Source organism: Amyelois transitella, chromosome 7 (assembly GCF_032362555.1).
Source record: "Amyelois transitella isolate CPQ chromosome 7, ilAmyTran1.1, whole genome shotgun sequence".
NCBI classification, from domain to species: domain Eukaryota; kingdom Metazoa; phylum Arthropoda; class Insecta; order Lepidoptera; family Pyralidae; genus Amyelois; species Amyelois transitella.
The window spans coordinates 604027-631997 of NC_083510.1; the positions used below are offsets into that span (position 1 = coordinate 604027).

The 27971-nt window shown below is 35.1% G+C and overlaps 1 protein-coding gene across 1 annotated transcript in view; it reads right to left on the reverse strand.

Moving 5' to 3' along the window:
• The window catches only part of LOC106143486 (neuropeptide FF receptor 2), a 60344-nt gene that overhangs the window by 18108 nt on the left and 14265 nt on the right, over positions 1-27971 (reverse strand). Inside the window, exons 2-4 of the mRNA XM_013345598.2 lie at positions 11865-12007; positions 8187-8413; positions 3814-3916 (exon numbers count right to left, since the gene is read on the reverse strand). Of these exons, the coding sequence (XP_013201052.1) occupies positions 3814-3916; positions 8187-8413; positions 11865-12007 (473 nt within the window). The remainder of the gene's footprint in view (positions 1-3813; positions 3917-8186; positions 8414-11864; positions 12008-27971) is intronic.

Below are 27971 nucleotides of genomic sequence, written 5' to 3' on the forward strand. Positions count from 1 at the left end.
ATTTTCCCCTTTAATGTGTGTAGTCAATGTATTAGTATAATAGCTTTAGACAGGATTTAGCTCGTGTGAAAATATCGGTTCAATCAAAACAAAATCATTGTTCCAAATCGCAGGTTTACAAGTTTCACTTGAGTCGCGGGAGTGTTTAATACCTATAACTTACTAATGCCTTAAATAACTAAATTCTATGTTAGAACGCGGGTTTTCAACTACACGCATACTAAATTTCATTCCAATCGGTCTAGCGGTTTAGATCTGAAAGCGGAACAGACAGACAGAATTTCTAATACAAAGGATAGTAAGGGATTCGTATTTTGTTGGTTTCTTGAACTATGTCCATGGTTAAGAATCACGATTTACTAGACACCATGTATGTGTATCATTAGGTAACCTAAGTTGTCAAGAGAATAATCCCTAATAGCCTATAACAGTTTTATACTAAGGTACACTTTGTATGATTAATGACCCTTTGTCTCATTTGTCGCTTGTCACCGTGAGATAATACTCTTTTACAAAATACTTTGCACCAGACCTGACTTGCTCTATAAATCATATAGAAACAGGTGTTATTTTTCGAGAAAATACTATTTTAAAATACGAGTATATAAAAGTAGAAAAAAAGAACAGGTTTAATTTACAACGTTTACTGAGACTAATATACTTGGGATACCTCTTTTAGGCGATTCAACCTGTCACTGTTTGAATCTCAATTCCATCATGAGACTGTTGGTTCTATCTACCCCGCGAGTGATATAGACGTGACTATATGTACCTATGTTGAAACCCGTAGCTGAAAATGAGATCAAAATGCTAAATGAGCCGTCATGTTGTTTGCGGTAAAAGAACACGTTTGAAAAGTCTAGATATAAAACTATCTGCTTTTTACGTAACAAGATTCTAGGTTTCACAAAAATATCGATGTCACATAAAGAGAAGTAACAGATGTGACAAATACAGACGAGACTAAGGTGAGGCTTGTCAATAACATACATTTTTACATTCATATAATCCCGTCCCTTGCGGGGTAGACAGAGCCAATATTCTTGAAAAGACTAACTAATAAGCCACGGTCAGCTGTTAGGCTTAACGGTAGAATAAAGACTTAAACAATGACAGGTAGCTAGAACATCGCCTAAAAGAAGAATACCAAGTTTATAAGCCTATCCCTTAGTCGCCTTTTACGGCATCCATGAAGTAGTCCAATTCTTTTTCTATGGAACCACACGGCACTGAAATTGTCGGTAACATTGAAACTTTCGCGAATATTCTGAACAATTGTACTCGGATACAATTGTTTGATGTTACATAATCGAATGTCAGTGAATACTACCTTCAAAAGCATATTTGGTTTATGTAACACTAGAGGCCGCCCGCGACTTCGTCCACGTGGAAACCTTATCAATACCGCGGGAACTCCGGGTTAAAAAGCCCATATGTTATTCTTGGTTTTCACCTACCAAATTTCATCGTAATCAGTTCAGGAAGGTAGGCAGAGACTACCTCTTTCCACTTGCCACGATCACTGCATACTTCCTTCGCTTCATCCACATTCATAACTCCCTTTATGCAACCTCGGCGTTTTCGGGTACTCCTGACCTGACCCTTTGCCAGGACGTCCTCAATTTGAACAAAATACGTTCGTCTAGACCTTCCCACTCCGACCTTTCCCTCCACACTCTCCTTGTATATCTGCTTAGTCAACCTGCTTTCATTTATCCTCTCCACATGACCAAATCTTAACATTCCCTTTTTCTATACACACCGCCATATTTATTAATATTACTAATGCAGTACTAATCCAATTTTGATGCGATTTACAATAAGATTAAAAACTCAAACTCAGACACATTTTTTTTGTGGGATTACGGTAACATTTGAAAATGAAAGAGACTCGCAAAATTTATTTTACCAGTATTTAGGTAATCCTCGGTAACTCCCTGACTAAATTTATGCAGCTCTCAAGCGAATACTTCCACGCTTTGGTGAAAGACTGTTTCGGAGTAAATCGTTGTAATTTGAACATTATTTTCTAAGAGCTTTGTCAAGAGGAACACGTATTTTTGTGAAGATATACATTTTAACATTGTCATGCATTAAACTTCATTATAAATATACTAAATATTGGTAAAGGGTCAGGTCAAAAGTACCCGAAACCGCCGAGCTTGTATGAAGAGAGTTATGAATGTGGACGAAGCGAAGGAAGTATGCAGAGATCGTGGCAAGTGGAAAGAGGTAGTCTCTGCCTACCCCTCCGGGAAAGAGGCGTGATTTTATGTATGTATGTATAAATATACTATTTGGTAATTTTAAAAATTAAATTTAAAGTAACATTCTATTTTGTGCCATATGAAGACCACATGCCTTCATGAAATAACTATAGGCGTACAAATACACATTTACACACACATAAAATCGAGGCCGTGGGGTTTCCGGCATCATTAGAAAAGAAAGAAAAGGACCACTCCATCTCTTTTCCATGGCAGTCGTAAAAGACGACCAAGGGATAGGCTTATAAACTTGGGAATCTCAATTCTACTCGTATCATTAAGCCAAACAGCTAAACGTGGCCTATCAGTCTTTTAAAAACTGTTGGCTCTGTCTACCCCGCAAGGGATATGGACGTGATTATATGTATGTATGTATGTTCTTCTAAGACAACTTGACATGCTGTAGTAGATTTAAGCTATGTGGACGTCAATACGTGATACATGCTTCAAATATTATAAATGTGAAAGTTTGTGAGTACCTATGTCAGGATGTCATTATGCATATTTATTACTCTTTCACGCAAAAACTACTGGTATATAGGTAGCTGAAGACCAAGAATAAAATATAGCCTACTTTTTATCCCGGTGTTCCCACGGGTTTGATAGGGTTTCCATGCGGACGAAGTCGCGGGCGGCCTCTAGTTGTATCTAATTTTGAAAATACATCTACCCTATTATGCGGTTGACTGTACTTACTAATACGAAGTTCTAGCCTCACATAGAGAGCGTAACTTGAAACTCACAGCGCCATTGCAAATGGCGCTAAACAAAGCAAACTTACTGCGTTTGGGTCACATTTCCTGTATTGAAGTCATGCACAGAACTACCTTAATCCTTTAGTTTGCTTTGTCAACTTCGTTAGTTACGCCGTAGCCTAGTAGCCTTGTTATGTAGTTTGGTAATAGTTTACATCAAATAACGTCAGCGGTAACAATAACATACATATATATGGTCACGTCTATATCCCTTGTGGGGTAGACAGAGCCAACATTCTTGAAGAGACTGATAGGCAAAGTACAGTTGTTTGGCTTTATGACAGAATTGAGATTCAAATAGTGACAGGTTGGTAGCCCGTCGCCTTAAATAAGAATCCCAAGTTTATAATCCCATCCCTTAGTCGCCTCTTACGAAATCCATGTGAAATGAGCTAAAGTGGTCCTATTCTTTTTTATATTGGTGCCGGAAACCACACGGCACTTTTGAATTTTCAAACATGTCGAAATAGTCTTGAATATGTCAGAATCATAGACACAATCTAAAGTTAAAAACATTTTAATTAATTCTAAATCACCCTTGTATTGTAGCTAATACTTGTAGTAAAATATTTTTTTAGTTTTTACCGCCTCAAGAAAAGATGGTTCTCAATTTGACCTGTATGTGTATAAGTATGTATGTTTTTCCGCGACTATCTCGCGTTACTCGGAACCGATTTTGATGCGGTTTACAGTAAACTGTTTGTTACACTTAGGAGATGGTTATGGAAATTTAACCGACTTCAAAAAAGGAGGTTATCGATTAAAGGCGGGTCTTTTTTAACTTTTTTTACCTGGAATGGCATACACTATAGTAAAGCTGAATGTGCCGAACTGTTTTCTTCTCTCAGGACTTGGCCACTCTTCTGTACAGAAGTGAACATCTCTGGTTTGTATCTGAAACAATATGATATATATATGATGCTCGTATATATATACGGGACAAATTACACAGATTGAGTTAGCCTCGAAGTAAGTTCAAGACTTGTGTTACGAGATACTAACTCAACGATACTATATTTCATAACAAATACTTATATAGATAAACATTCAAGACCCAGGCCAATCATAAAAAGTTATTTCCTCCGGTGTCACAGACAAGCGTACTACCGCTGCGCCACAGAGGCAAGAGTTACTTTTCATTCATTAATTAGTTATTATTCAGATATCATAATCCACTTTGTTTGTCATATAGAAAACTTAGTGACAGTATTAGTATTTGTAAGTAAAACTAAAATTTTAAAAGGTTCTGTGCCGTTTAAAACTAGGCTTCATATTTGGCTATATATTGCTATCGGCATGGTATTCCCTACAAGGTGCCCAATTATTGCTGGGCAGTGCAGTTTGTTCCGCCGCTTCTTCTACACATGCGTTTTGGAAGCGGAAGTATTTATAATTAGATGTAAGTAATGTGACGCCAATAAGTGTTAACTTGTATCCAATTTTGAAAATAAATCTATTCTATTCTACATATTCGTGCTATCCGCTTTAGTTTTTAGGATGCTGTTATGACTCGCTCTGAAATGCCTTAGCAGAGATGCTTTTTTTATATAATCTGCATACATTTTAAGTCTAAAATCCAATATGAAAGCTTAAAAATAGAATACAATTGAGCCATCCTTAACATTATAACTTAGGTGAGCGTGTCGCTCATACATACATACATATATATAGTCACGTAATATCCCTTGCGGGGTAGACAGAGCCAACAGTCCTGAAAAGACCGAATGGCCACGTTCAGCTATTTGGCCTTATGATAGAATTGAGATTCAAATAATGACAGGTTGCTAGCCCATCGCCTAAAGAAGAATTCCAAGTTTGTAAGCCTATCCCTTAGTCGCCTTTCACGACATCCATGGGAAAGTGATGGAGTGGTCCTATTCTTTTTTTGATTAGTGCCGGGAACCACACGGCACCGTGTCGCTCATTCAGACTTTTTAAAAACAATAATGCAACGCGAAAGTTTAAAATCAGTTATTTTCAATGGCGACTCGTTCTAATGCAAAGGTCATTAGCACAAGATAAACAAATATTAATTACACATCTGTGGGCCGTGCTCATGCGACTAATTACTGCCCCAATATGTGTTAGTCAACAGTACCCTTGTAGCAATATAAGTTAGCAGTGAATTATTAGTTCGGGAGCTCGGAAAACCACAGTTTCACGTCACACAAAACATACTTTGGAGAAGGTAAAGTGCCGTGTGGTTCCCGGCGCCAATACAAAAAAGAATAGGATCACTCCATCTCTTTCCCATGGATGTCGTAAAAGACGACTAAGGGATAGGCTTACAAACTTGGGATTCTTTTTTAGGCGATGGCCTAGCAACCTGTCTCTATTTGAATCTCAATTCTATAATTAAGCCAAATAGCTGAACGTGGCCATTCAGTCTTTTCAAGACTGTTGGCTCTGTCTACCCCGCAAGGGATATATGTAGATGTGACCATATGTATGTATGTATGTATGTAAAGTTACGTTTGTGATACACTTTAGTTTGCAAGAGTACATATCGTAAATCCCACGGGAAGAAATCTTCTCCGAAATTACTTTTATTTTTATAAGATGTAACAGTTTTTTTGACGGCCTCTGTAGTGCAGCGGTAGTGCGTTTATCTTTGAAATATTAGGTCTCGGGTTTGAATCCCGGCCGGGGCATGATGGGGAAAGGATTTATTCCGATTGGCTTGGGTCTTGGATGTTTATATAGTTATATCTCGTAACATAAGTTACGCACTTGTTTCGAGGCTAACTCAATCTGTGTATAACAATATCTATATACACTAGCTGTGCCCGCGACTCCGTCCGTCCGCGTGGAATAGTTATTTTGGGCATCATTGAAGCCTCAAGCCCTCAAGGGTGAATAATTTTCCCCGTTTTTTTTCACATTTTCAATCATTTCTTCGCTTCTAATAGCTGCAGCGTGGTTGAATATAGCCTAAAGCCTTCCTCGTTAAATAGTCTATTCAACACAAAAATAATTTTTCAATTCGAACCAGAAGTTCCTGAAATTAGCGCGTTCAAACAAACAAACTCTTTAGCTTTATATAGTTAGTTTATTAGTATAGATTATTTTGAAAATAAATCTATTCTATTCAATTCTATTACGTTTTTTTTTCAGAAACAATGTGCAACAGGGGCGGTTGTTAACAAAACAACATCTTTAAGTGACACGTTCTAACACGTTGGCTAATTAAATTGTTGTTTCAATTAATTGTTGGTTAACTTAACAAACTGTTCATTGTTAAGTTTCGCTCGTGTTCGTATAAACTTCCGATCATTGTTATTGGCAAAATGTTTATACACACGAGTAAATTACATATACATACATTATATATCACGCCTCTTTCCCGGAGGGGTAGGCAGAGACTACCTAATATAATAATTACATATATACAATATAAACATACATATAGTCACGTCTATAAGCCTTGCGGGGTAGATAGATACAACAGTAATGAAAAAACTTTAATAAAACACGTTCAACTGTATAGCTTTATCATGGAATTGAGATTCAAATGAGTTGGTAGCTTTACGTCTACAAGAGGAATCTCAAGTTTATAAGGCTATGTGTTAGTCGCCTTTTACCATATTCATGGGAATGCAATAATAAAACAATTATTAAAATACAATTGTAATTAAAAATAAAAATTGTAATCACAATTCTATTTTAAAGCCAAACAGCTAAACGTGGCCTATCAGTATTTTCCAGACTGTTGGCTCTGTCTACCCCGCATGGGATATAGACGTGATTATGTATGTATGTATGTTATTAATTTTAACATACAATATTACGTCTTACGTGCCATTGGTAATAAATGTCTTTAAAATACTGATAGGCCACGTTCAGCTGTTTGGCTTACTGATAGAATTGAGATTCATATGTATAAAGTGACAGGTTGCAAGCCCGTCACCTAAAAGAAGAAACCCAAGTTTATAAGCCTATCCCTTACTCGCCTTTTACGACCGTACCAGGTGGCGTGCCGGGAACCACACGCGCTAAAATTTAAAATATCCCACAATTACTGTAATAAAAATATTATAATTACTTTTTTTTGTTAAAATTTTGATCTCATAAACGTAATATTTTTAGAAACGGTTGTAACTTATATTCGAAAATAACACAAAGTTCTTATTGTTCTTTGTAGGTATGTTGATTCCTTTATTACTGTTACTCAAAATAAATGGTTATTTCCACCGCCAAATTAGATAAAATAGACAATAACAAGTCTCGCCTAAATTAGCAATAAAGGGTTCATTTATATAACTTGTTTATCTTGGGTTTCTAATTATAATTCTGTGGTGATTGCTCTTGCGACTTAGGAATTTTGTAGACACCGTTAGTGGGCGTCAGTGATTGAATAAATAAGATGGTCCACTAAAAAATACACCATGCACAGGTTTAAACATACATACATACGTAAATATAATCACGTCTTTATGCCTTGCGGGGTAAACAGAGCCAACAGCCTTGCATAGACTGAATGGCCACGTTCAGCTATTTGGCTTAATGATAAATTGAGATTTAAATAGTGACAGGTTGCTAGCCCATCACCTAAAACCCCAAGATTGTTAGCCTATCCCTTAGTCGCCTTTTACGACATCCATGGGAAAGAGATGGAGTGCTCCTATTTTTTTTTGTATTGGTGCCGGGAGTCACACGGCATATAATCACGTCTTTATCCGTTGCGGGGTAGACAGGGCCGACAGTCTAAGACCGAAAGCCCACGTTCAGCTGTATGGCTCTATAATGGAATTGAGATTCAAATAGGATGACAGGTTTAAATTCTACCACATACTTGGTAAATTACTTCTATAGATACATACAAACCACGTCTATATCCCTTGCGGGAAAGATAGAGCCAACAGTCTTAAAAATACTGATAGGCCATGTTCGGCTGTTTGGCTTACTGATAGAATTGAGATTCATATAAATTGCTAGCCAGTCGCCTATAAGAAGAAGAAGTCGTCTTTTACGACATGCATGGTAAAGAGAAGGAGTGGTCCTAATCTTCTTTTTTTTAATTTGGTGCCGGCAACCACACGGCACATATTATTATTATTGTTAAATCACATTACATTTAAATTCGCGGCTTATCGTTAACGGCGCTAATGACAACGAGCGAAGTTGCGAAGTAAGAGCTAGTGAATAAATCTCCAAAATAACTCACCGATACATTCCTATAAGCTTTAGCGATTATAGGCACCGTCTCTTTTCTAACTAGCGCGACTATCAGTAGAGGAATGAAGATCAGCAGCGCTGCTGACCACAACAGCGCCAATAGTAACAGCGCCTGTTTCCGTCCGGGGGGGCGAAGGCGGGGCTCGGGGGATATCGACAGCCAGCGGTCTACCGACATGGCTGTCAGGGTGAACACACTGGCCGCTACCGCTACGCCTGTAAAAAAAAAAAGAATAGCAAAAAAAAAAGTTTCAAAAATCAGGTTTTGAGAAAGATCTTGATCATTTAAGTAGCGTCGTTTCGTGCGTGATTAGTATCTTAAGTATTTATTAATCTATACTAATGTTATATAGCTGAAGAGTTTGTTTTTTTAACGCGCTAATCTCAGGTGCCGTGTGGTTCCCGGTATCAATACAAAAAAGAATAGGACCACTCCATCTCTTTCCCATGGATGTCGTAAAAGGCGACTAAGGGATAGGCTTACACACTTGGGATTCTTTTTTAGGCGATGGGTTAGCAACCTGTCACTATTTAAATCTCAATTCTATCATTAAGCCAAATAGCTGAACGTGGCCATTCAGTCTTTTCAAGACTGTTGGCTCTGTGCCTGGTGCGGTAGGCATGGGATATAGACGTGACCATATGTATGTATGTACTTATCTCAGGAACTACTGGTTCGAATTAAAAAAATATTTTTGTGTTGAATAGACCATTTATCGAGGAAGGCTTTAGGCTATATAACATCACGCTGCAACTTTTAGGAGCGAAGAAATAATGGAAAATGTGAAAAATAACGGGGAAAATTATTCATCCTTGAAGGCTTCATTGATGCCCAAAATAACTATTCCACGTGGACGAAGTCGCGGGAACTGCTAGTAGTTAATAGAATTAACAATAATGTTTAGTTTTACCTATTACAGTGTCAATTATTTGATTCCACAAAATTATTATTTTATTTATTTGCTACAACTTCTGAGATAAGTTCAAAGTCGTGACTTTTCACTTTTGACCCTAATTGTCCGACCTTTTGTAAGCAAACAATTGAACTGTGTGATTGCCTAAAACTTATTTGCTCTACTACTGAAATGATCACAGAATAAACTACTAGAGTACGCATACGGCTTTTCCCGCGTAAAAAGAAATCCTGAAAATTTCTGTTACCCCTCAAGAAATCCCCTTTTTTTTTAATAAAAAAAAAACACATTTCAAATCTCTGAGCCCCACAGTTTAGTCAGTATACTTTGATTTATAAAAGATACGTAAATTAAAAACAAATATATAATATATCTTGAAATAAACTCTTTAAGGAAGGAATCCCGGATACATACACTGTATCGCAGGTGAATTATATACAAATCTTTTTTATATAACGTTATTTTCTTTATAAACGTCTTTAACGAGACGAGAGCTCGAAGCAAGATAGATTAATAATGGAATTGAGATTCCGATAGTGGCAAATTGCTAGCCTATCGCCTAAAAAATGAACGAAGTGAAAATGAAAGTGAACTTTTAAATTCTGTCTATAATCTGCGCGGGACGAGAAGCCAGCTGCTTCTGCGCACACTATGTTTATTCTTTACATACACATTCTTAAGTTCGAGTATAATATAATATTGCCAAAAAAGGACCATTAGCCTTGTGGTTTCCGCTACTTTAGAATAACAACTTTCTATCTTTCCAATGGATATCGTAAAAGGCAACTATGGGATAGGTTTATGAAACTTGTGATACCTCTTGTAGGAGAGGGGCTAGCACCCTTTCACTATTATATCTAAACTCATTAGCCATAAGCTGAAAGTGGCGTTTCAGTCTTTTCAAGACTGTTGGCTCTATCTACCCCGCGAGAGATATAGATGTGACTTTAAGTCTGTTATGTAATACCATTACTTCACTGGAATGTAGGAACAAAAAGCTTATACACATTTGTTACAATCTAAGCTCCATACAATGTGAACGAGCCTTTTTATTTATTGATACACTCTTAAAAGCTAAAAGGAGCCTTTGTTGACTATCTGGTTTTCTCAGATATAGTTATACATACATACATACATATGGTCACGTCCATATCCCATGCGGGGTAGAAAGAGCCAACAGTCTTGAAGACTAAATAGCCATGTTCAGCTATTTGGCTTAATGATAGAATTGAGATTCAAATAGTGACAGGTTACTAGCCCAGCGCCTAAAAGAAGAATCCCAAGTTTATAAGCCTATCCCTTAGTCGCCTTTTACGACATCCATGGGAAGGAGATGAAATGGTCCTATTCTTATAGTTATATAGTTATATCTGAGCTAGAAAAGAGCGTCAATGATCAAGTCGGTAAGATGCCAGGTTGAAATGCGTGTGACGCAAAAGGGCACAGGTTCGAATCCCACCCCGGCCATGTACAATGACCATTTTTGATGTACATTAGTTTGAATACTAACCGATGCTCTTACGGTGAGGAAAAACATCGTGAGGAAACCTACACATTCAGGCAATGTGACAATGTTCGATCCAGTACGGGTTAGGTTCCCATGCAAAGGTTGCGGAGGTCAGACGGGAATCGCTTCGTGATAAACCTGACTCACCCAATCCAGGGTCCATGGTCAAAGGCATACCCCGGGCTCCACTCAAGAGCTATGAGGATGTGACCGGGATTAAAAGCCCTAAGAAGATTAATTTACCAAGAGAATTAAAGCAAACATATGACAAAAGAAAGATGTAGAGTAATTCGAAATATTTTAGAACAAATAATTTAAACTTTGCTAAAGTTTAAAAGCGTTGAAATAACTTATTAATTTCAGTGTTAGAATAATGTCACGTCTAAAACAGAAAGCGTGTTCCTGTTAACGGTAAAATCAAAGAAAATTACGAAGAAGAGACTTGAATGGGGTATTTTCAGATTAAACTGGCAATTTCTCTACCGATAAATATTTAAAGTGTCAATTTGAAAGTGTATTTCATTTAGTTTAGTATGTTTGCTTAATCTAAAATAAGTAAGTTTTGAGGTAGTCACAATTTTGTTAAAATTTTAATTGTTTGCGACGAAGAAATAACAAAAACTTCAAACGTTGGTTTTCCATATGAATATTTTTTAAGTAATTTCTAGTTAAAAAAAAATGTTAAGGGTGGACAACCCTTATCAAATTCAAATTCAAATTCTAAATTTTAATCATTTTTACAGGACTATAAAGGAATTGTCAAATCTTTTGGGTTCACAACATTGCTTGACGTCAAATAAATTACTTAAAACTAAGTTTACTGCCGCTTCCAAGACGTCAGTGCAGAAGAAACGGTAACAAACTACACTGCAGCATTTTCTTCGACAACGTCAACTTTACTAAGGGGTATGAAAAATAGATGTTGGCCGATTCTCAGACCTACTCAATATGCTCACAAAAATTCATACGAATCCGTCAAACCGTTTCGGAGGAGTACGGGAACGAACATTGTGACACGAGAACTTTATATATAAGATATAGTATGGTAAAGGGTCAGGTCAAAAGTACCCGAAACCGTCGAGCTTGCATGAAGAGAGTTATGAATGTGGATGAAGCAAAGGAAATATGCAGAGATCGTGGCAAGTGGAAAGAGGTAGTCTCTGCCTACCCCTCCGGGAAAGAGGCGTGATTTTATGTATGTATGTATGTATATAGTATATATCAGTCATTAAGATTAACAACTTACCCTGTATATAGTTGACAATCTTGCACGCTGTCTCCCCGTAGAACCAGAGGACAGTGATCGCCTTGCTCAGTTGAGTGGGCATGCAGACCCCGGTCACGAGAAGATCCGCGGCAGATAAGTTGACGAGGAATATGTTGGTGACACTGTAACAAACATACAAATGTTATAAAGTACTCATTAAAGTTTTTGCCTCCAATTCTTTCGCCGTTGGGACTGTTAGACTCTGGAATACACTTCCCGAGTTCATCAGGACATCCCCAAGTCGCGAGGGTATTTTGTACGAGTACCAATAAGCCTTTTCACTCATTTCGGTAATAGCCGCATCTATTTACTTATTGTAGTTTTTATGCATGTTTATTATAAATTATTTTGTAAATTTTGTGTTGGTATAAATATATTTGTTTAGTTTGACGCCACATAAAGTTCTCTGTCAGACCCAATGGTTGACTGATAGATACGCTTCTAGCATTAATTCCGCCAATTGTGTTATACATTTGTATTTTGGGCAATGAAGTTTAAATAAATTAAGGTAGGTAACTAATTTTCAATCACTAACTCTTTTTCTATAGTTATTGAGACTGACTTATAAAATAAAACCAAATTATATTAAGTTAATATTTTTAAATCTTGGTTATGTTGTTGGACGAAAATTAGGTAAATTTTAATATTACGTGTCATTTATATTTCTTAAAAACTTATAGTACGATTTTAGGATTAAACCTATCAAACTAAAAGCTCATAAATAGGTAAATTTCTTATTTCTTCTTAAAATGGTATGCGCGATGCTGTTTATATCGCACGATTAACTATTGCTGTTTCTCTTTTTACTATGACGTAAAACGGGACAGCGAAAGGTTTAATTTTTTTTTTATCTTTGTTATAATATGAGGTGTCGGCCCAATATATGTGTTCCAGTTGGTTTCTTTACTTACTATCTTACTTTTAATGATACTGCGTCCATACCAACTTATCATTCAGCATTTCATTAATTAATGACACTTTTCTCTCGGATACGAAAAAAAATTTAATAAGACCTATGTTATTATCGTAAATCGGCCCTTTTTAATGGGCCGCCCGTTAGGCCCTTAATTGATTCTAATTTTATTGAAACACCTGTGTTGTTTTGTGCATTATACAAGCAATAAATTATTTAAATTGAAATTCCTGTAGCGGTTTACGTACATATATGTATATAGAATTACGCCTCTTACCCGGAGAAAGGCAGATACCCTTCCACTTGACACGATCTCTGTATATGGACAAACTAAAGGGAATCCTTTAGTCAGGTCTATCTATTCTTTATTCTTCTATATTATATCATTCTTGACCTAATATTTAACCAAAAGGTCTATTGTGGATCAAAATTTATTTATCATATAAATTATTATTTACATGATATTTTGATCCACAAATATTGTACATTTACAATTAAGGGAATTTTATCAATTCACTCTAACGCTATAATGGGAGAGATAATGAAAAGCGAAGTGGGAAATAACAAACATTTACTTCCTTCTTTTACCTTTGTTTTCTTTTGGGTAAAAAAATCCCGAAATCAGTCTTTGTCCCTTTTATCGGTGATTGTAAAGGTAACATATACATATTCGAACCTTTTTGGGTCAATCGTGGGCGAATGACAAATAACCCCCCAATTTTCCACGTGAGAAGCTTTTTTCGTTTGAGAGGACCTTTAGTACTTATATAGCACGTGATTGAAAAACAAAATAGCTTTTTGTAAAATCTGTCTCGGCTAAAAATATACGTTTTAAATTTATAGTACCTGGTTGACCGAGCTTTGCTCGGTTTTTTGTTTTTGGTAGAACGTGTTTTAATATTAGTCAAGTTTTGCAACCATCTTACTTATGTTTATATATCTTGGGAACAGAGCTTTTCTCGAACCTAGGACCTTGATAAATCGATTCCTTGAGCCGAAAAGCCCCTAATCTGTAACTTTCATGAAAATCGTTGGAGCCGTTTCCGAGATCCTGATTATGTATATACAAGAATTGCTCGTTTAAATATATAAGATACCAGCCAAGTGCAAATCGGACACTTGCTCATAAACTGCTCGATTATGTTCAAGCTCATTTTCTTTTGAGTTGTATTTTTACTGCTACTTAAGATAGTGAAGAGAGGGGCAAAGATTTTTATACATTTTAGAAGCAAATATTGGTAAAGTTAAATACTGTTTTACCTACACATCGTTTTAAAAGATCTATCTAGCTAGTTAAAATATTTTTTAACTAACTGGATAGATCTTTTAAAACATTCAATGGTTTCTATTTACATTTTGTTATCTCCCTTCCTGGCTTTTAGTCCCGGTCGCATCCTCCTCATCATTCTGGGGAAAAGGCCCGGGTACCTATGCCTTTAACCGTGGATCCTGGATTGAATGATTCCGGTTTTAATAAGAGGCGACTCCTGTATGACCTCCGCAACCTTTGCAGGGGAATCTAAGCTGTATTGGATCGATCATGGTTACACATGGTTGCCTGAATGAGCTGGTTTCTTCACGATGTATTCCTCATCTTAAGAGCATCGGTTAGTATTCGATATAATGTACATAACTACAAAAAAAGTTATTTGTACATGGCCGAGGTGGGATTTGAACCTGTGTATTGATGAGCATCACGTATTTTGTTGACCAGGCACCTTACCAGTTCAACCACCGGCGGTATTTTTACACTTTTTAATTTATAATATAAAATAACGTAGGTACTAAAGGCTACTGTGGATCCCGGCACCAAGAAAAAAAAATAGGACCACTCCGTCTCTTTCCAATGGATGTCGTCACAAAAGGATAGGCTTGTAAACTTGGGATTCTTCTTTTAGGCGACGGGCTAGCAACCTGTCACTATTTCAATCTCAATTCTATCATTTAGCCAAACAGCTGAACGTGGCCTATCAGTTTTTAAAGACTGTTGGCTCTGTCTACTCCGCAAGGGATATAGACGTGATTATATGTATGTATGTATGTAGTAAAATAGGCGGGAAAAGACTTCCATAAGTGCAGGAAGTTCTTAAATAGAAAATAATACCATGACCTAAATAACCTTGGTATCTGACGCCAAATATATTAAAGCCAGGTCGGTGTTAAGTCACAATAAATAATTCACACGTCGTCATGAGATCCATCTCATTTTGTTAGGTATATGTGATTTCTTACACTCGTGTCGTACAGTTAACAGTATATCAACCTAGCCAGAGTCACTGCAAACTCGCTTCTATTACCGCATCGTAGAGTTCCATGAGTAACTTGATTTGGGGTTGAATGTACACTTGGACAAATTCGGCGACGCTCATAAGTTCTTATTGTAAACAAACCCCGTACTCGGGAATCGCGAATTCTTACGCAGCTGCGTATAATTTTTCGACTAACCTATTTTCCTACTTATATGACAATGTTTTCATACATACACAAAATCACGCTTTTTTCCCGAAGGGGTAGGCAGAGACTAGGTTTTCAATGAAATATTTCAACAATTAACATTTTTAATTTAGTATTCTTAGAAAGATATTGGATTTATAATCAGTTTATTTATTATTAGCTTTTCCCGCAGTTTCGCGAAATCAGCACCTTCTACAAAAAACAATGGATTAAACGCCACTTATAATAGCGACAAATTTAACACCACCACCTACAAAAGAATACAGGTTTTTCGCAAATCCTAAGCTAAGTTTTTACCGGTATGAAAGGTACCCTATGTCTTTCTCCAGATTCTTATTTATATATACGTGTTATTTCATGAAGATTAATTTAGTAGATAACCCGTGAAAACAAACAAACAAATAAGCTGTCATATTTTAATATTAGTTGGAATTGGGATGGGATTTATTTATTATGCTTGTAATCGTTTTAAAAACCATTCTCTAGTACTGTCTGTAATTAATAGTGTAAAAAAGTGTTTCTATTGATTTTATAAAAAAACAAATTTCCAAACTCATTACCCTTTCGCTTCCTTGACGTGTTACGCCTCATTCAATGAATGTGTCGTTAAAACTTCACGCGTTAAGACAAACTTACTTATGCGACGTAATTAGGTAAAACAACTTTGTACGAATATCGTGACTCTCATAGGAATCGGAATAATGTAATGTACAGAAATGTCTTGTGGAAACTTTAGGAATTATAGTTTTCTGCGCAGTATTTAAGTTATCAAATAAATCTATGAATTGAGATGCAATATGAAAAATTGTGCTAAAAATGACAATGAGATGTGACGTCAAGATGTTATTCCGAAGTCTGTAGTCGTAATTCAACTTTTTGCACACTTAATATTTTGATGAAGTCAACTTTCCGGTTACATAAATTGATTTAATAAACCAACTTGGCAATGCCGCCAGCCTTCTGGGCACACTCCCGCATGTTGATGCTATGCAGGGAATGCACAATTTGTAAATTAAATTTTAGTTTGTAATCATCTTTTTTCTTACTTTTTTAAAAGTAGTTTTAAATTTAGTTTTAATTTGATTTAATTGTAATCTATTTCAGTAGAATGAATGAATAGATTATTTTATTTATAATAAACCAACTTTGGACAAATATCGTTGACTCTTCGTGGTACGGGCCTGATTATTCTCGGAATGTCGCCTCCAGAGATTTTCAGGGGCACAAGAACTCAAAATTCATATATGCTAAGAACATGGACCATAAATCAGACTCAAATGCTAAGACAGTTATTTTCCAATTCATAATTGGAATCATAATGCAACACGTTTTTTGGAAGATAAAGTTATACAGCCTATTAAAGCTCAGTTAGTTCAGTTTAGGTATAAAAAGCCCTTTTTATGCCTATCTTTTGGCGTATTAATACATAAATTATACATACATTATATATATTATATCAAGTCTATATCCCTTGCGGGGTACACAGAGCCTACAGTCTTGACAAGACTAAAAGGCCACGATTTGCTTGGTGTAAAAAATAATCTCGAGTAATATAGGACATAACCCCTCCCTCTCCATATTCCATTATGGTAATTGACTTTAACAGACTGTTCTCTCATCATAGCATTTTCTTATAGAACTTTGTAAGTTTCTAGTGTTAACTTACAAGAGTTTGTCAATATTAAAGTTATTGACATGTTGTCCAAACTATTTCGGAGCTGCGATGCGAAGATGCTATGCAATATGAAGTTTTACGCCAAAAGCAAAATTGCACTTTATGAGAAATTTTTTATCAACCGAACAGCGAGGGTAAAATTTTCCAATAGAAAACGAAATTGGTCACAATGTATTAAAAAGTGTCTATGCAATATGTCTGGCATAAAAATTACAAAACGTGAAAAAAAAAATTTAATTTGTAATTAAGACAAGTTTACGAGTTAAAATCGACAAACCTATATTTTTTTTTTAAATGTAGGTAAGCGAGAGGTATGTGCCTATGAACAACCTGACCAACAACTAGTTACTGATGCATGAAGATCACACATATGTATATGTCAATGTAATATATTATGTAACTTAAATCAGCTTTCATTGTGTAATTTACTGATGATGTACAAAGTCAACAAATAAAGGCTTTTATTATTATTGTATTATGAACTATATTTATTTAATCAATATCTTAACTGGTATAAAAAACTACAAAATAATTTTGGCCCGACACACTCTTGGCCGGTTTTTAATATTAAACATTCAATTTAATTCCATTATATTCTGGGTACGCAATTCGATGGATCTCGTAAAATTGGTTATCAATATTGGACTAAAACAAAATGAATTAATGAAAAGGTATAGATTGTTGAAAGTTTGACATAATAACATCAGGAACCTCTTGGTTTTGTGGCAATTCAATCCCACATCATCTTCCTGGAATTAAAGTTGTTTTTTCCTTGACAAGGAGACCGCTTTTGATAGCCAAGATGGATAAAAAAAATATATACGGGACAATTGGGCAGATTGAGTAAGCCTCGAAGCAAGTTCGAGACCTGTAGTAGGATTTGCCAACTCGACGATACCATATTTAAAATAAATATTTATAAAGATAAACCTTCAAGACCCTCATGATCATCATCACCACCTTCGTTCCCATTTTACCCTGGTCGGGATTCGAGCCCAGGACCTAAAGTGGCACAGACAAGCGCACTAACCCTGCGCATTTGAATTCCATTTAACATGACACATAAGTTATGTACATTAGTTTGAGTGCTAACCAATGCTCTTTCGGTGAGGGAAAACACTGCACATTCAGGTACATGAATGTGTAACTATCATCCAATTTGAGTTAGGTTCCCCTGCAAAGGTTACGGAGGTCAGACGGTCATTGCTTCGTGAAAAAAATTGACTCACCAAAATCCAGGATTCAGGGTCAAAAGCTCCTATCCAGAGTGATGAGGATGACACTGGGAATAATGCAGGTAATAGTTAACTATTTCCTGCATTATTCCCGGAATAGAAAGAATATATACCTTCTTGGTATTACAGAAAGCAGCAATAATTACACAAATTGACTGTCTGAAATCTTAATTGAGTTAATAAATCAATCTAAATATAGGGGGTGAATTATTGAATTTTGTCGACGTCTTCATTGAAACATTCAGTCGAATGATTTTCACGTGTAAATTTTTCACGATTTCTTTTTACCAGATCTAAAGCTGGCTTGACGGGGGAGTCAATAAAAGAGAAATGAAGTTTCTTTGGAAGCGGCAGTAAACTTGGTTTTAAGTTATTTATTTAACGTCAACCAATGTTGTGAAATCAAAAAGAAATGACAATTATTGAGTGATGTTGAAATGTCCCATAATAATGAATAAAAAATTTGAACTTTAATTTTAGCTAAAACACATTTTGGTATGTTTGTTTGTACTGTTCACTGCATCATTGATAAGTGTTAAAATTTAATCAACATTATTTTCGACTTTATAATGGGTTGCAATTAATATTATTTTTCTTTATTATGTTCCTACATACGTTTCCTACGCAATGTTTTAATAATTAAAAGATTTTTGTGTACGAAGTAAAATAAGTACGTAAGGCTAGTCTTTTCCTACGTCTCTGCGTGCCGTGTGGTTTTCGGCACTTTAGAATAGAACCACTCCATATCTCCCATGGATGTTGTAAAAGGCGACTAAGTGATAGGCTAATAAACTTGAGATTCCTCTCGTAGGCGATGGTCTTGCAACCAGTCACTATTCTAAGCTCAATTCCATTATAAAACTTTACAGCTAAACTTGGCCTTCAGTCTTTTCAATACGCTAAGCCCTGCCTACCCCGCAAGGGATAAAAACGTGACTATATGTATGTATAATATCGTATCACCTTTGAGTCTATACATCAATCCCTGTTTAATTATGCATGTTTTAGACCGAGCATGCCAGCACAAAGGTAATCATCATTTGGAACCAAATTAATATTGTAGAATTTACATAAATTCATTATTGTTAGAATAAAGAATATTTAAAAGTATTGAATGTTATATCTACAGGTATGTTTATGTTTCAAACGATTTTCTTTTCTTTTTAAAATAAAGTATTTTTAAATAATTAAAGTTTAACTCATTTTTATATAAAAAGAAACTACATAGAATATTCGCTATATTAACTTTCTTTTAAAAATAAAATACAGTATAATATCAAAGTTTTTCAGAAATTTTACAAGGAATCTAAGAGGAAAATTCCTTGTTTAGAAAATTCTTGATTCAATATTCAAAATAAGGAATTTTTCCTCTTTCGGAAGGAAATCACCTCCAATGACAATAACACCATTTTATTCTCACTGCGCAAATGATATAATACATAATTCCATTGTGTAATTTCCTTTGCTCGGCGTTTATTGAATTACTCACGAGGAGGCATAAGCCGGCTATTTTTAGAAGTCGCCGCGTCTGAATTTAAAATGTCGTTAATTTGAATGACTTGTTTGTGAGACGTAAGCTTCCTTGTGACAGCTTGTATGAAGATAAAAAAATGGGATTTGATAAACACTGGCTTTTGTTTCTCAAATTTCGTATGTGCATACTAACTTTGTATTATTTTTAATTGTATTATAATTTTGTAATATTAAAATGAACAATGTTTATGTTTGAACTACAAAAAGAAAGCAAAAAAAAACCGCCTAAAAATTTGATTCAGTAGAGAGAGCAGTAGAAATTTAAAAATTGTCTTAATATGTTGTGTTGACCAATAAATTCCGAAAAATTGATTTTGTTTAATTATCTGCTAATTATATTTTTTAATCAAGTCTTTGTTTCTTAAGGTGTATATAGAGCCAACAGTCCCATAAATAATGAAAGGCCACGTTTAGCTGTATGGCTTCAAGATGAAATTGTGAATGCCCATCGCCAAAAATAATCCCAAGTTTATTAGCTATCACTTGGTCACCTTTTACAACATCCATAGGAAAAATGGAATGAGGAGAGAGAGTAGTACAATTGCAAAGTGAACAGGATTTTCTTTTCTTTTACATTAGTTTTAATATATATTCGGGATCCTTTCATTCGATTAATTTTTTTTGTCCTATTTCAGTTTGGCATAACGAATTACGCATACTATTTTTGTCCAAATAGTTTTTGGCATACTATTTCAATAGGCATAAATATAGTTTAGACTAATTTATTTTTTGCGCGGAGCAGATGTAGTGTAATGCGCTATAAGGCGAGTACTTCTTAGATTAGGTTAAGTTAGGTTATGCTAATAGTAGGTAAGCTTAAAGAAATATGCGTAAAAAGTTATGCCAAATAATATTATGCGTAACAATTATTAGGCTAAACAAAGGTATGCCATGTTACACAAAATTTTATGTTAATAGATAGAGAACCGTTATATTCTGCCTAATAATTCATAATACCTTATGCGGTGTAATACTCGTAACAGTTCTTTAGAAGAAATGCAACATGATACTTATTAAGCATAGTTGATATTTTCTAGTCCTGAAGGTCTTAGTCATAATGTTATTTCTTACCCTATCCTTGTATCTTGTAAGGATAAAATATAATTAAACGTGTCGCTTATAACTGATTTTAAATTTATAAAGAAAGATAAATTAATACTTGTATTATTATAAAAAGGGCTTTACTTAAATAAACAAAGGCACGTTGTCAAACAAATAAGTAGGATTTATTATTTTTAATAATAGTAGGTAATCATTTATTCCTTGATAATGGTTATATCGGAATCATACTTTCTTTTTAAAATTTGCAGCGTACTGTGTGTGTAATAACTGTGATATTTATAAATTTGACAAAAAAAAAATTGGATTTTAAGTTATGTTTAAAATTAATAACATAAAAAAATAATTCATACTATTCACAATGTCTTATCCATGAATGTCGTAAAAGAAGACTCCGTATCAGATCACAGTGCCGTGTGGTACCCGACCACTCCATCTCTTTCCTATGGATGTCGTAAAAGGCGACTAAGGGATAGGATTACAAACTTGGTATTCTTTTTTAGGCGATGGGCTAACAACCTGTCACCGTTTTGATCTCAATTCTATCAGTAAGCCAAACAGCCGAACGTGGCCTTTCGTGATTGTTGGCTATGTCTACCCCGCAAGGGATATAGACGTGACTATATGTATGTATGTAATTCAGAAAATAGGTAATTTGTACATGGCTGGTGACAGGATTTTAACCTGTTTATGGATACAGACATTGTTCAATATAATTTGTATTGTGCGACCTTTTTTCTATTTTATTCAGAATGTGTCATAACTGGCCAGTTACAAAAAAAGAAAAAGAAAATTTTTAAGTGTGCATTTGATTCTTTTTTACAATGGACAATATCTAGTACAAATCAAATTGTTAAAACATAATTGTATCAATAAGTTCAGCGGTTTATTACAGTGCATATTTAAAGTTAAACCAAAGTGCAGTGTTACTTCATCCCAAGAGCATCCCGAGTTTATTTGAATATCTAAGTTTTACTTTTTATAGAGTGCTTTACCGTCTTTAACAGACATGTCAATGTCATGCGCATTTTTTTGTTTTGCAAATAACAGTATCATCCTGAAGGGTATTTTCTTTCCTCGTAATTTTTGATTTTTGTTTATTATTTACTGTTTATTTGATTTGAAAGTCCCATTTTCCTTTTTTTTTTGATGTTTTTAATAAGACACGTTCTTGGAATCTGTCTATTTTTGACATACTTCCGACGTCAACGACAAAATTAAATAAAAGTCGGGTTGTCCTTTTTTCAATTTTGTTTACTTCCGTAATCTAATGAGGTAATTTTAAACGTAATTTACAGTTGGCCATTGTTTAGGCAGTGTTTTAACTGCATCCATATAATCACGTCTTTATCCTTTACGAGATAGACAAGACCTAAAAAACTTTAATAAGAATATAATGAAAGCATTGGGAATCAAATAGTGACAGATTACAAGCCAATCGCTTAAAAGAATCCCAAGTTCCCTTCTCTTGCCGTTCCTTTAATTGACTTTTACACTTTGCACGAGAAGCGAAGCAGCCGACACACATATGTATTGTTTTTCTTCACTTCCAGACCACTATGGGAGCTGACTCTTAAAGCAACATTTTTCAAGAGATCTTTCAGATAAGCCAAAAGAACTATTTATTATAAGGTCTTACTTCCATAAAAGTATAAAAAAAATCAAAATTTTTATTCATTATTATAGGATACATATAAATAATATATAAATTCATATCGCTTAATAATTGTCAAAACTTTTGGTTTCACAACATTGGTTGACGTCAAATAAATTACTTAAAACTAAGTTTACATGTACATATCACTCGTAAAGTAATTTCTCATTTCTTAACAGCTAACATTATAAATGCGAAAGTAGGTTTATTTGAAAGAGGTAGTCTTTGCCTACCCCTCCGGCATAGAGGCGTGATTTTATGTACGTATGTAAGTTTATTTGTTTGTTTCTTGCCACTTCACGAGTTATCTACTAAATTAATCTTCTTGAAATATCACGTATATATAATCAAGAGTCTGGAAAAGGACATAGGGCACCTTTCATACCGGTTTAAACTAAACATTCCATTGGATTTGCGCTAAACCTGTATTCTTCTGTAGATGGCCTTTAAATTCGTCGCTTTAGGTAGATGGCGCTAAATTAACTGCAGGTAAAATTGAATATTTGAACAAGCTTATGAAATCTATAGATATAGTCTGTTTAGTTATAATATATAATTAGCATGCTACGGGTATGAGATTAAGCGTCAAAGCTCGTGAAAGCGCTTAATAAGCTTCTTAGATAAATAAAGCACAATAGAGATGTCAGTATGCAAGCTGTAGAATGTGTTAAATAGATTGAGATTTCGTCTAATTAAGAGGAAATTCGAGACCAAATTATCTAGGTAAAGTACACATATTTGCATTGTACTTATTGCATTTTATTAAGATTTTTTGCAATAAAGTAATAATGTTTTTTTTTCAATTCTATCAATAAGCCGAACAGCTGAACGTGGCCTATCACTCTTTTTAAGACTGTTGGCTCTGTCTCCCCCGCAAAAGATATACACGTAATTATATGTATGTACTCATCTGGCTACGCAATTTACGTAAGTCCTTCTTAGAATTGCGAAATTCCTTTGTAATATCTTTCCTTAAGTATCCATTTATACGGAAAGAAGAAAAAAATATTCAGAACAAAAATAACAGCCAAGTGGGATTTTGAGTCGCCTGCGCAGTGTTCCGTAAGAAATTCCCATATCTCATTACTACGTGATTAATTTTATTCAAACTAATTTTCAATCAATTTTTTTTTTATATTTTCCGCATTTTCATAAACTTGTTTAAAGTAATTTATTTGACGTCAATCAAATGAATTACTTAAAACTAAGTTCACTGCCGCTTCAAAAGCGTCAGTGCAGAAGAAGCGGAAAAAAACTGCACTGCAGCATTTTCTTCAACAACGTCAACTTCATTCGTTAAATTTTTCATTCGTCAACGGTACCCTAAAAACGATTTGTCCCCAAATGATTGAACATATTGTGTTTCCCCAAGAACAAATACGTCGGTATCAGTCACTTAAACGGTTCGCTGAAATTCTGTATTGTCAATTCACTTTCACATTATTGACGTGATTCAATTATCTGGGTCACTTTGTTACCTATGTGACAAAGAAAGGTTATATTATATTACTATATTAAAATTGTATTATTTGTGTTGACTTGATGTAAATGAAATGTTATGTACTTCATTCAAACTAGTCCAACAGTCTTAGCGTTAACATAATATAGAAACTTTCACATTTATAATATAAGAAACATTCATATTAAACTTAAATTATTTAATTTATTACAACTAACTTTAAACATATACTGAGATAAATAAAAGTGTTTGCAATATCCGAAAGGGTTAATATCAAGATCTGTTATATACATTTAAGCCCATGTTATGCGAATAAAAAATTCAGTTTGAATTAAAATACGATTATACATAATTACAACATAATATTTATACATACATACATAAAATCACGTCTATATCCCTTGCGGGGTAGACAGAGCCAACAGGCTTAAAAAGACTGAATGGCCACGTTCAGCTATTTGGCTTAATAATAGAATTCAGATTCAAATAGTGATAGGTTGCTAATTCATCGCCTAAAAAAGAATCCCAAGTTTGTAAGCCTACCCCTTAGTCGCCTTTTACGACATCCATGGGAAAGCGATGGAGTGGTTTTATTCTTTTTTATATTGGTGCTGGGAACCACCCGGTAATTCTGTATAATTTTAATATAACATTTATTCGCCATCATAATTGGCAAATACTTTGAACAAATCACGAAGTTACGTTCAATTTGAAATTGAAAGTTTGAAGATCCAATATTTAAGAGAATACTGCCAATCATCCTTTAAACTTATCCATTTCTCGATATCACTTTTCAAATAAGCGATTAACTCTGATATTATTAGAAAATCCCTTAACGTACCCACTTCTTTGACAAGTCGGGAATTGGGTGCTAATTGCAGCTGGTGAAAAATAATTAACAGAGCAATCCAGAGTTGATTGATTTATGAGATGAAAAATGTGTGGAAAAATTTAGACATTTGTTCGTGTGCCGTGTGGTTTTCGGCACCATTGAAAAAAAGAATAGGACCACTCCATCGCTTTCCCATGGATGTCGTAAAAGGCGACTAAGGGCTAGGCTTACAAACTTGGGATTCTTCTTTAGGCGATGTGCTAGCAACCTGTCACTATTTGAATCTCAATTCAATCATAAAGCCAAAGCTTGAGAGTGGCCTATCAGTCTCTTCAAGACTATTGGCTCTGTCTACCTCGCATGGGATAAAGACGTGACAATATATATATATGAATAATAATTAAGTTACGAATAAACGAAATACTCATCCTAGACTCGAGTGAATGAGAATAAGTTAGGTTCTCTCGTGATCTCTAATTAGTACCTGTTGACAGAACCACCGTGCCAAAACAATTTAGAGTTTCTTCACCTTCCTTTGCCGTGTGGTTTCCGGCATTTTATAATAGGACCACTCCATCCCTTTCTCATGGATTTCATTAAAAAGACTGAGGCATGGGCTAATTTATTCGAGATTCTTCTTTTAGGGCTAGCAACCTGCCTCAATTTCGATCTCAATTCCATCTTGAAGCCATACAACTAAATGTAGACTTTCAGTCTGTGAGACTATTGGCTCTGTCTACCCCGTAGGGAATGGAGACGTGATTGTATGTATGTTTGTAAACAACGGCAAAGAGTAATACATCTCTCATTTGCTGCAATCCCTGCATACTTCTTTCTCGTCATCCACATTCATAACTCGCTTCATGCACGCTCGTCAGTTACGGTACGTATTACCAAGAAAAAAAACATACATATGGTCACGTCCACATCCCACGCGGGGTAGACAGAGCCAACAGTCTTGAAAAGACTGAATGGCCACGTTCAGCTATTTGGTTTAATGGTAGAATTGAGATTCAAACAGTGACAGGTTGCTGGCCCATCGTCCAAAAATAAGAATCCCAAGTTTGTAAGCCTATCCCTTAGTCGCCTATTACGACATCCATGGGAAAGAGATGGAGTGGTCCTATTCTTTTATGGTATTGGTGCCGGGAAGCAGACGGCACTAAAAAAAAAGCTTGGCAAAATTTCAAAACACATTTCATTCACATCTGCCTCACATTTCTTTGTTTACATACATACATATTATGACATTCATTAAACAATAATTTACGTTTTGTTTTGCGTATTTCAGATGTTTTTATGTGCATAAAAAAAATTTTAGTGCATTTTAATTTGAGATTTTCTTGTTTGTTTGTAATCTTGAGACTTTCAGAAGCGTGTTTTATTATTTCCTGTTGTATTTGTAAAGTTTATTTTATAAAAAAACAAAATGATTGCACAGAAAAAGCCACAGTGTTTGAGTGCCGTGTGGTTCCCGGCACCATTAGAAAAAAGAATAGGTCCACTCCATCTCTTTCCCATGGATGTCGTAAAGGCGACTAAGGAACGTAGGCGACAGGCTAGCAACCTGTCACTATATGAATCTCAATTCTGTCATTAACCTCGGTCGGTCTTTGTAAGACTGGTGGCTCTGTCTACCCCGCAAGGGATATGGACCTGATTATATGTATGTATGTATGTAAAAAGCAACAGTATCTGTATTTCAATTCCATCCTTAAGCTATTCAGCTGAACGTTATCTTACAGTTTTTTTGAAACCATTGGCTCTATAATCTATAACAACCGGACGGACAAATTATAATAGGTATTAAGTTGTATAAAACATAATATAACATATAATCACGTATATATACCCTGCGGGGCATACAGAGCCAACGTTATCAAAAGACTGAAAGGCCACGCTCAGCTGCTTGCCCTAATGATAGAATTGAGATTAAAAAAGTGAGAGGTTGCTAGCCCATTGCCTAAAAGAGGTATCCCTTTTTTAGACAATGGGCATTGTATTATGTATTTATTATTATTATTTGAGTCCCCTAGTCGCCTTTTACAACATCCGTGGGAAAGAGAAGGTTCTGTTATTTTTATTGGTACCGGGAACCACACGGCACGGCAAACAGTTCATCTTAATAATTAGTGAAAAATTCACGTATTCGTACTCTTCTCTCTTTTACTTCTGACTAGAAAAGATTAAAACCTTAACTTTTTAATATGACTCCGAAGCATAACATACCTAATTATTATTTTATACATACATAAAGTCAGGTCTATATCCCTTGCGGAGAAGACAGAGCCAACAGTCTTGAAAAGACTGAAAGGCCACGCTCAGCTGTTTGGTTCCCGGCACCAATATAAAAAAGCACCACTCCATCACGTTCCCATGGATGCCGTAAAAGGCGACTAAGGGTTAGCTTATAAACTTAGGAACCCTCTTGTAGGCGATTGGCTAGCAACCTGTCTCAATTCCACCATTAAGACATACAGCTGAACGTGGCCTTTTTCTTATAGATTTAAGGTACTTTGGAACTCGTCGTACGTGATTCCGATTCGAACTTGACCGTTTTTTTTTTCGTCGGACTTACAACAAATAATTCATCAATAATTTTTTTCATCGAGACAAATAATTACCTCATTTTGCGGCGGAAAGGTAAAAATTAAATATAAATGTATAATGAAAAACAATATTTGACAAACGTTAAAACTCGGGCCGAGCGCTCGGAAATATGACGAAATTCGTAGAAAGAAATTTTAAATCACTGAATCAAACTTGATTGCTTTCTGGGCCGTGAATTTGACAATTTTTATTTATTTTGTACGGAAATTGAAAATATTGTCGGTTTGAGAAAATAATAGGATGGTATATTTTATCTGTATTTTTAAAACAGTAACTGGATATTTTTTATTTATTTATTTATTTCTGTATACAAAATTATATACAGGAACATTTAATACAGTAATTCTAGTACAAAGGTGCTACTAATTTCAAAAGAAATCTCTTCCAGTAGACCTATAAGAGGAGAGATGAATTTTGGAGCGGTATGGCGTGTGAATAAATTAATGATATGATGTGAAATAGGTTCTTTATATATTATTAAAGGAGGGGCAGGCAGACATACATACAATCACGTCTATACCCCTTGCATGATAGACAGAGCCAATAGTCTTGAAAAGACTGAAGAGACGTTCAGCTGCATGGTTTACGGATGCAATTGAGATTCAAACAGTGACTGGTTGCTAGCCCATCACCTACAAGAAGAATCTCAAATTGTATAGCCT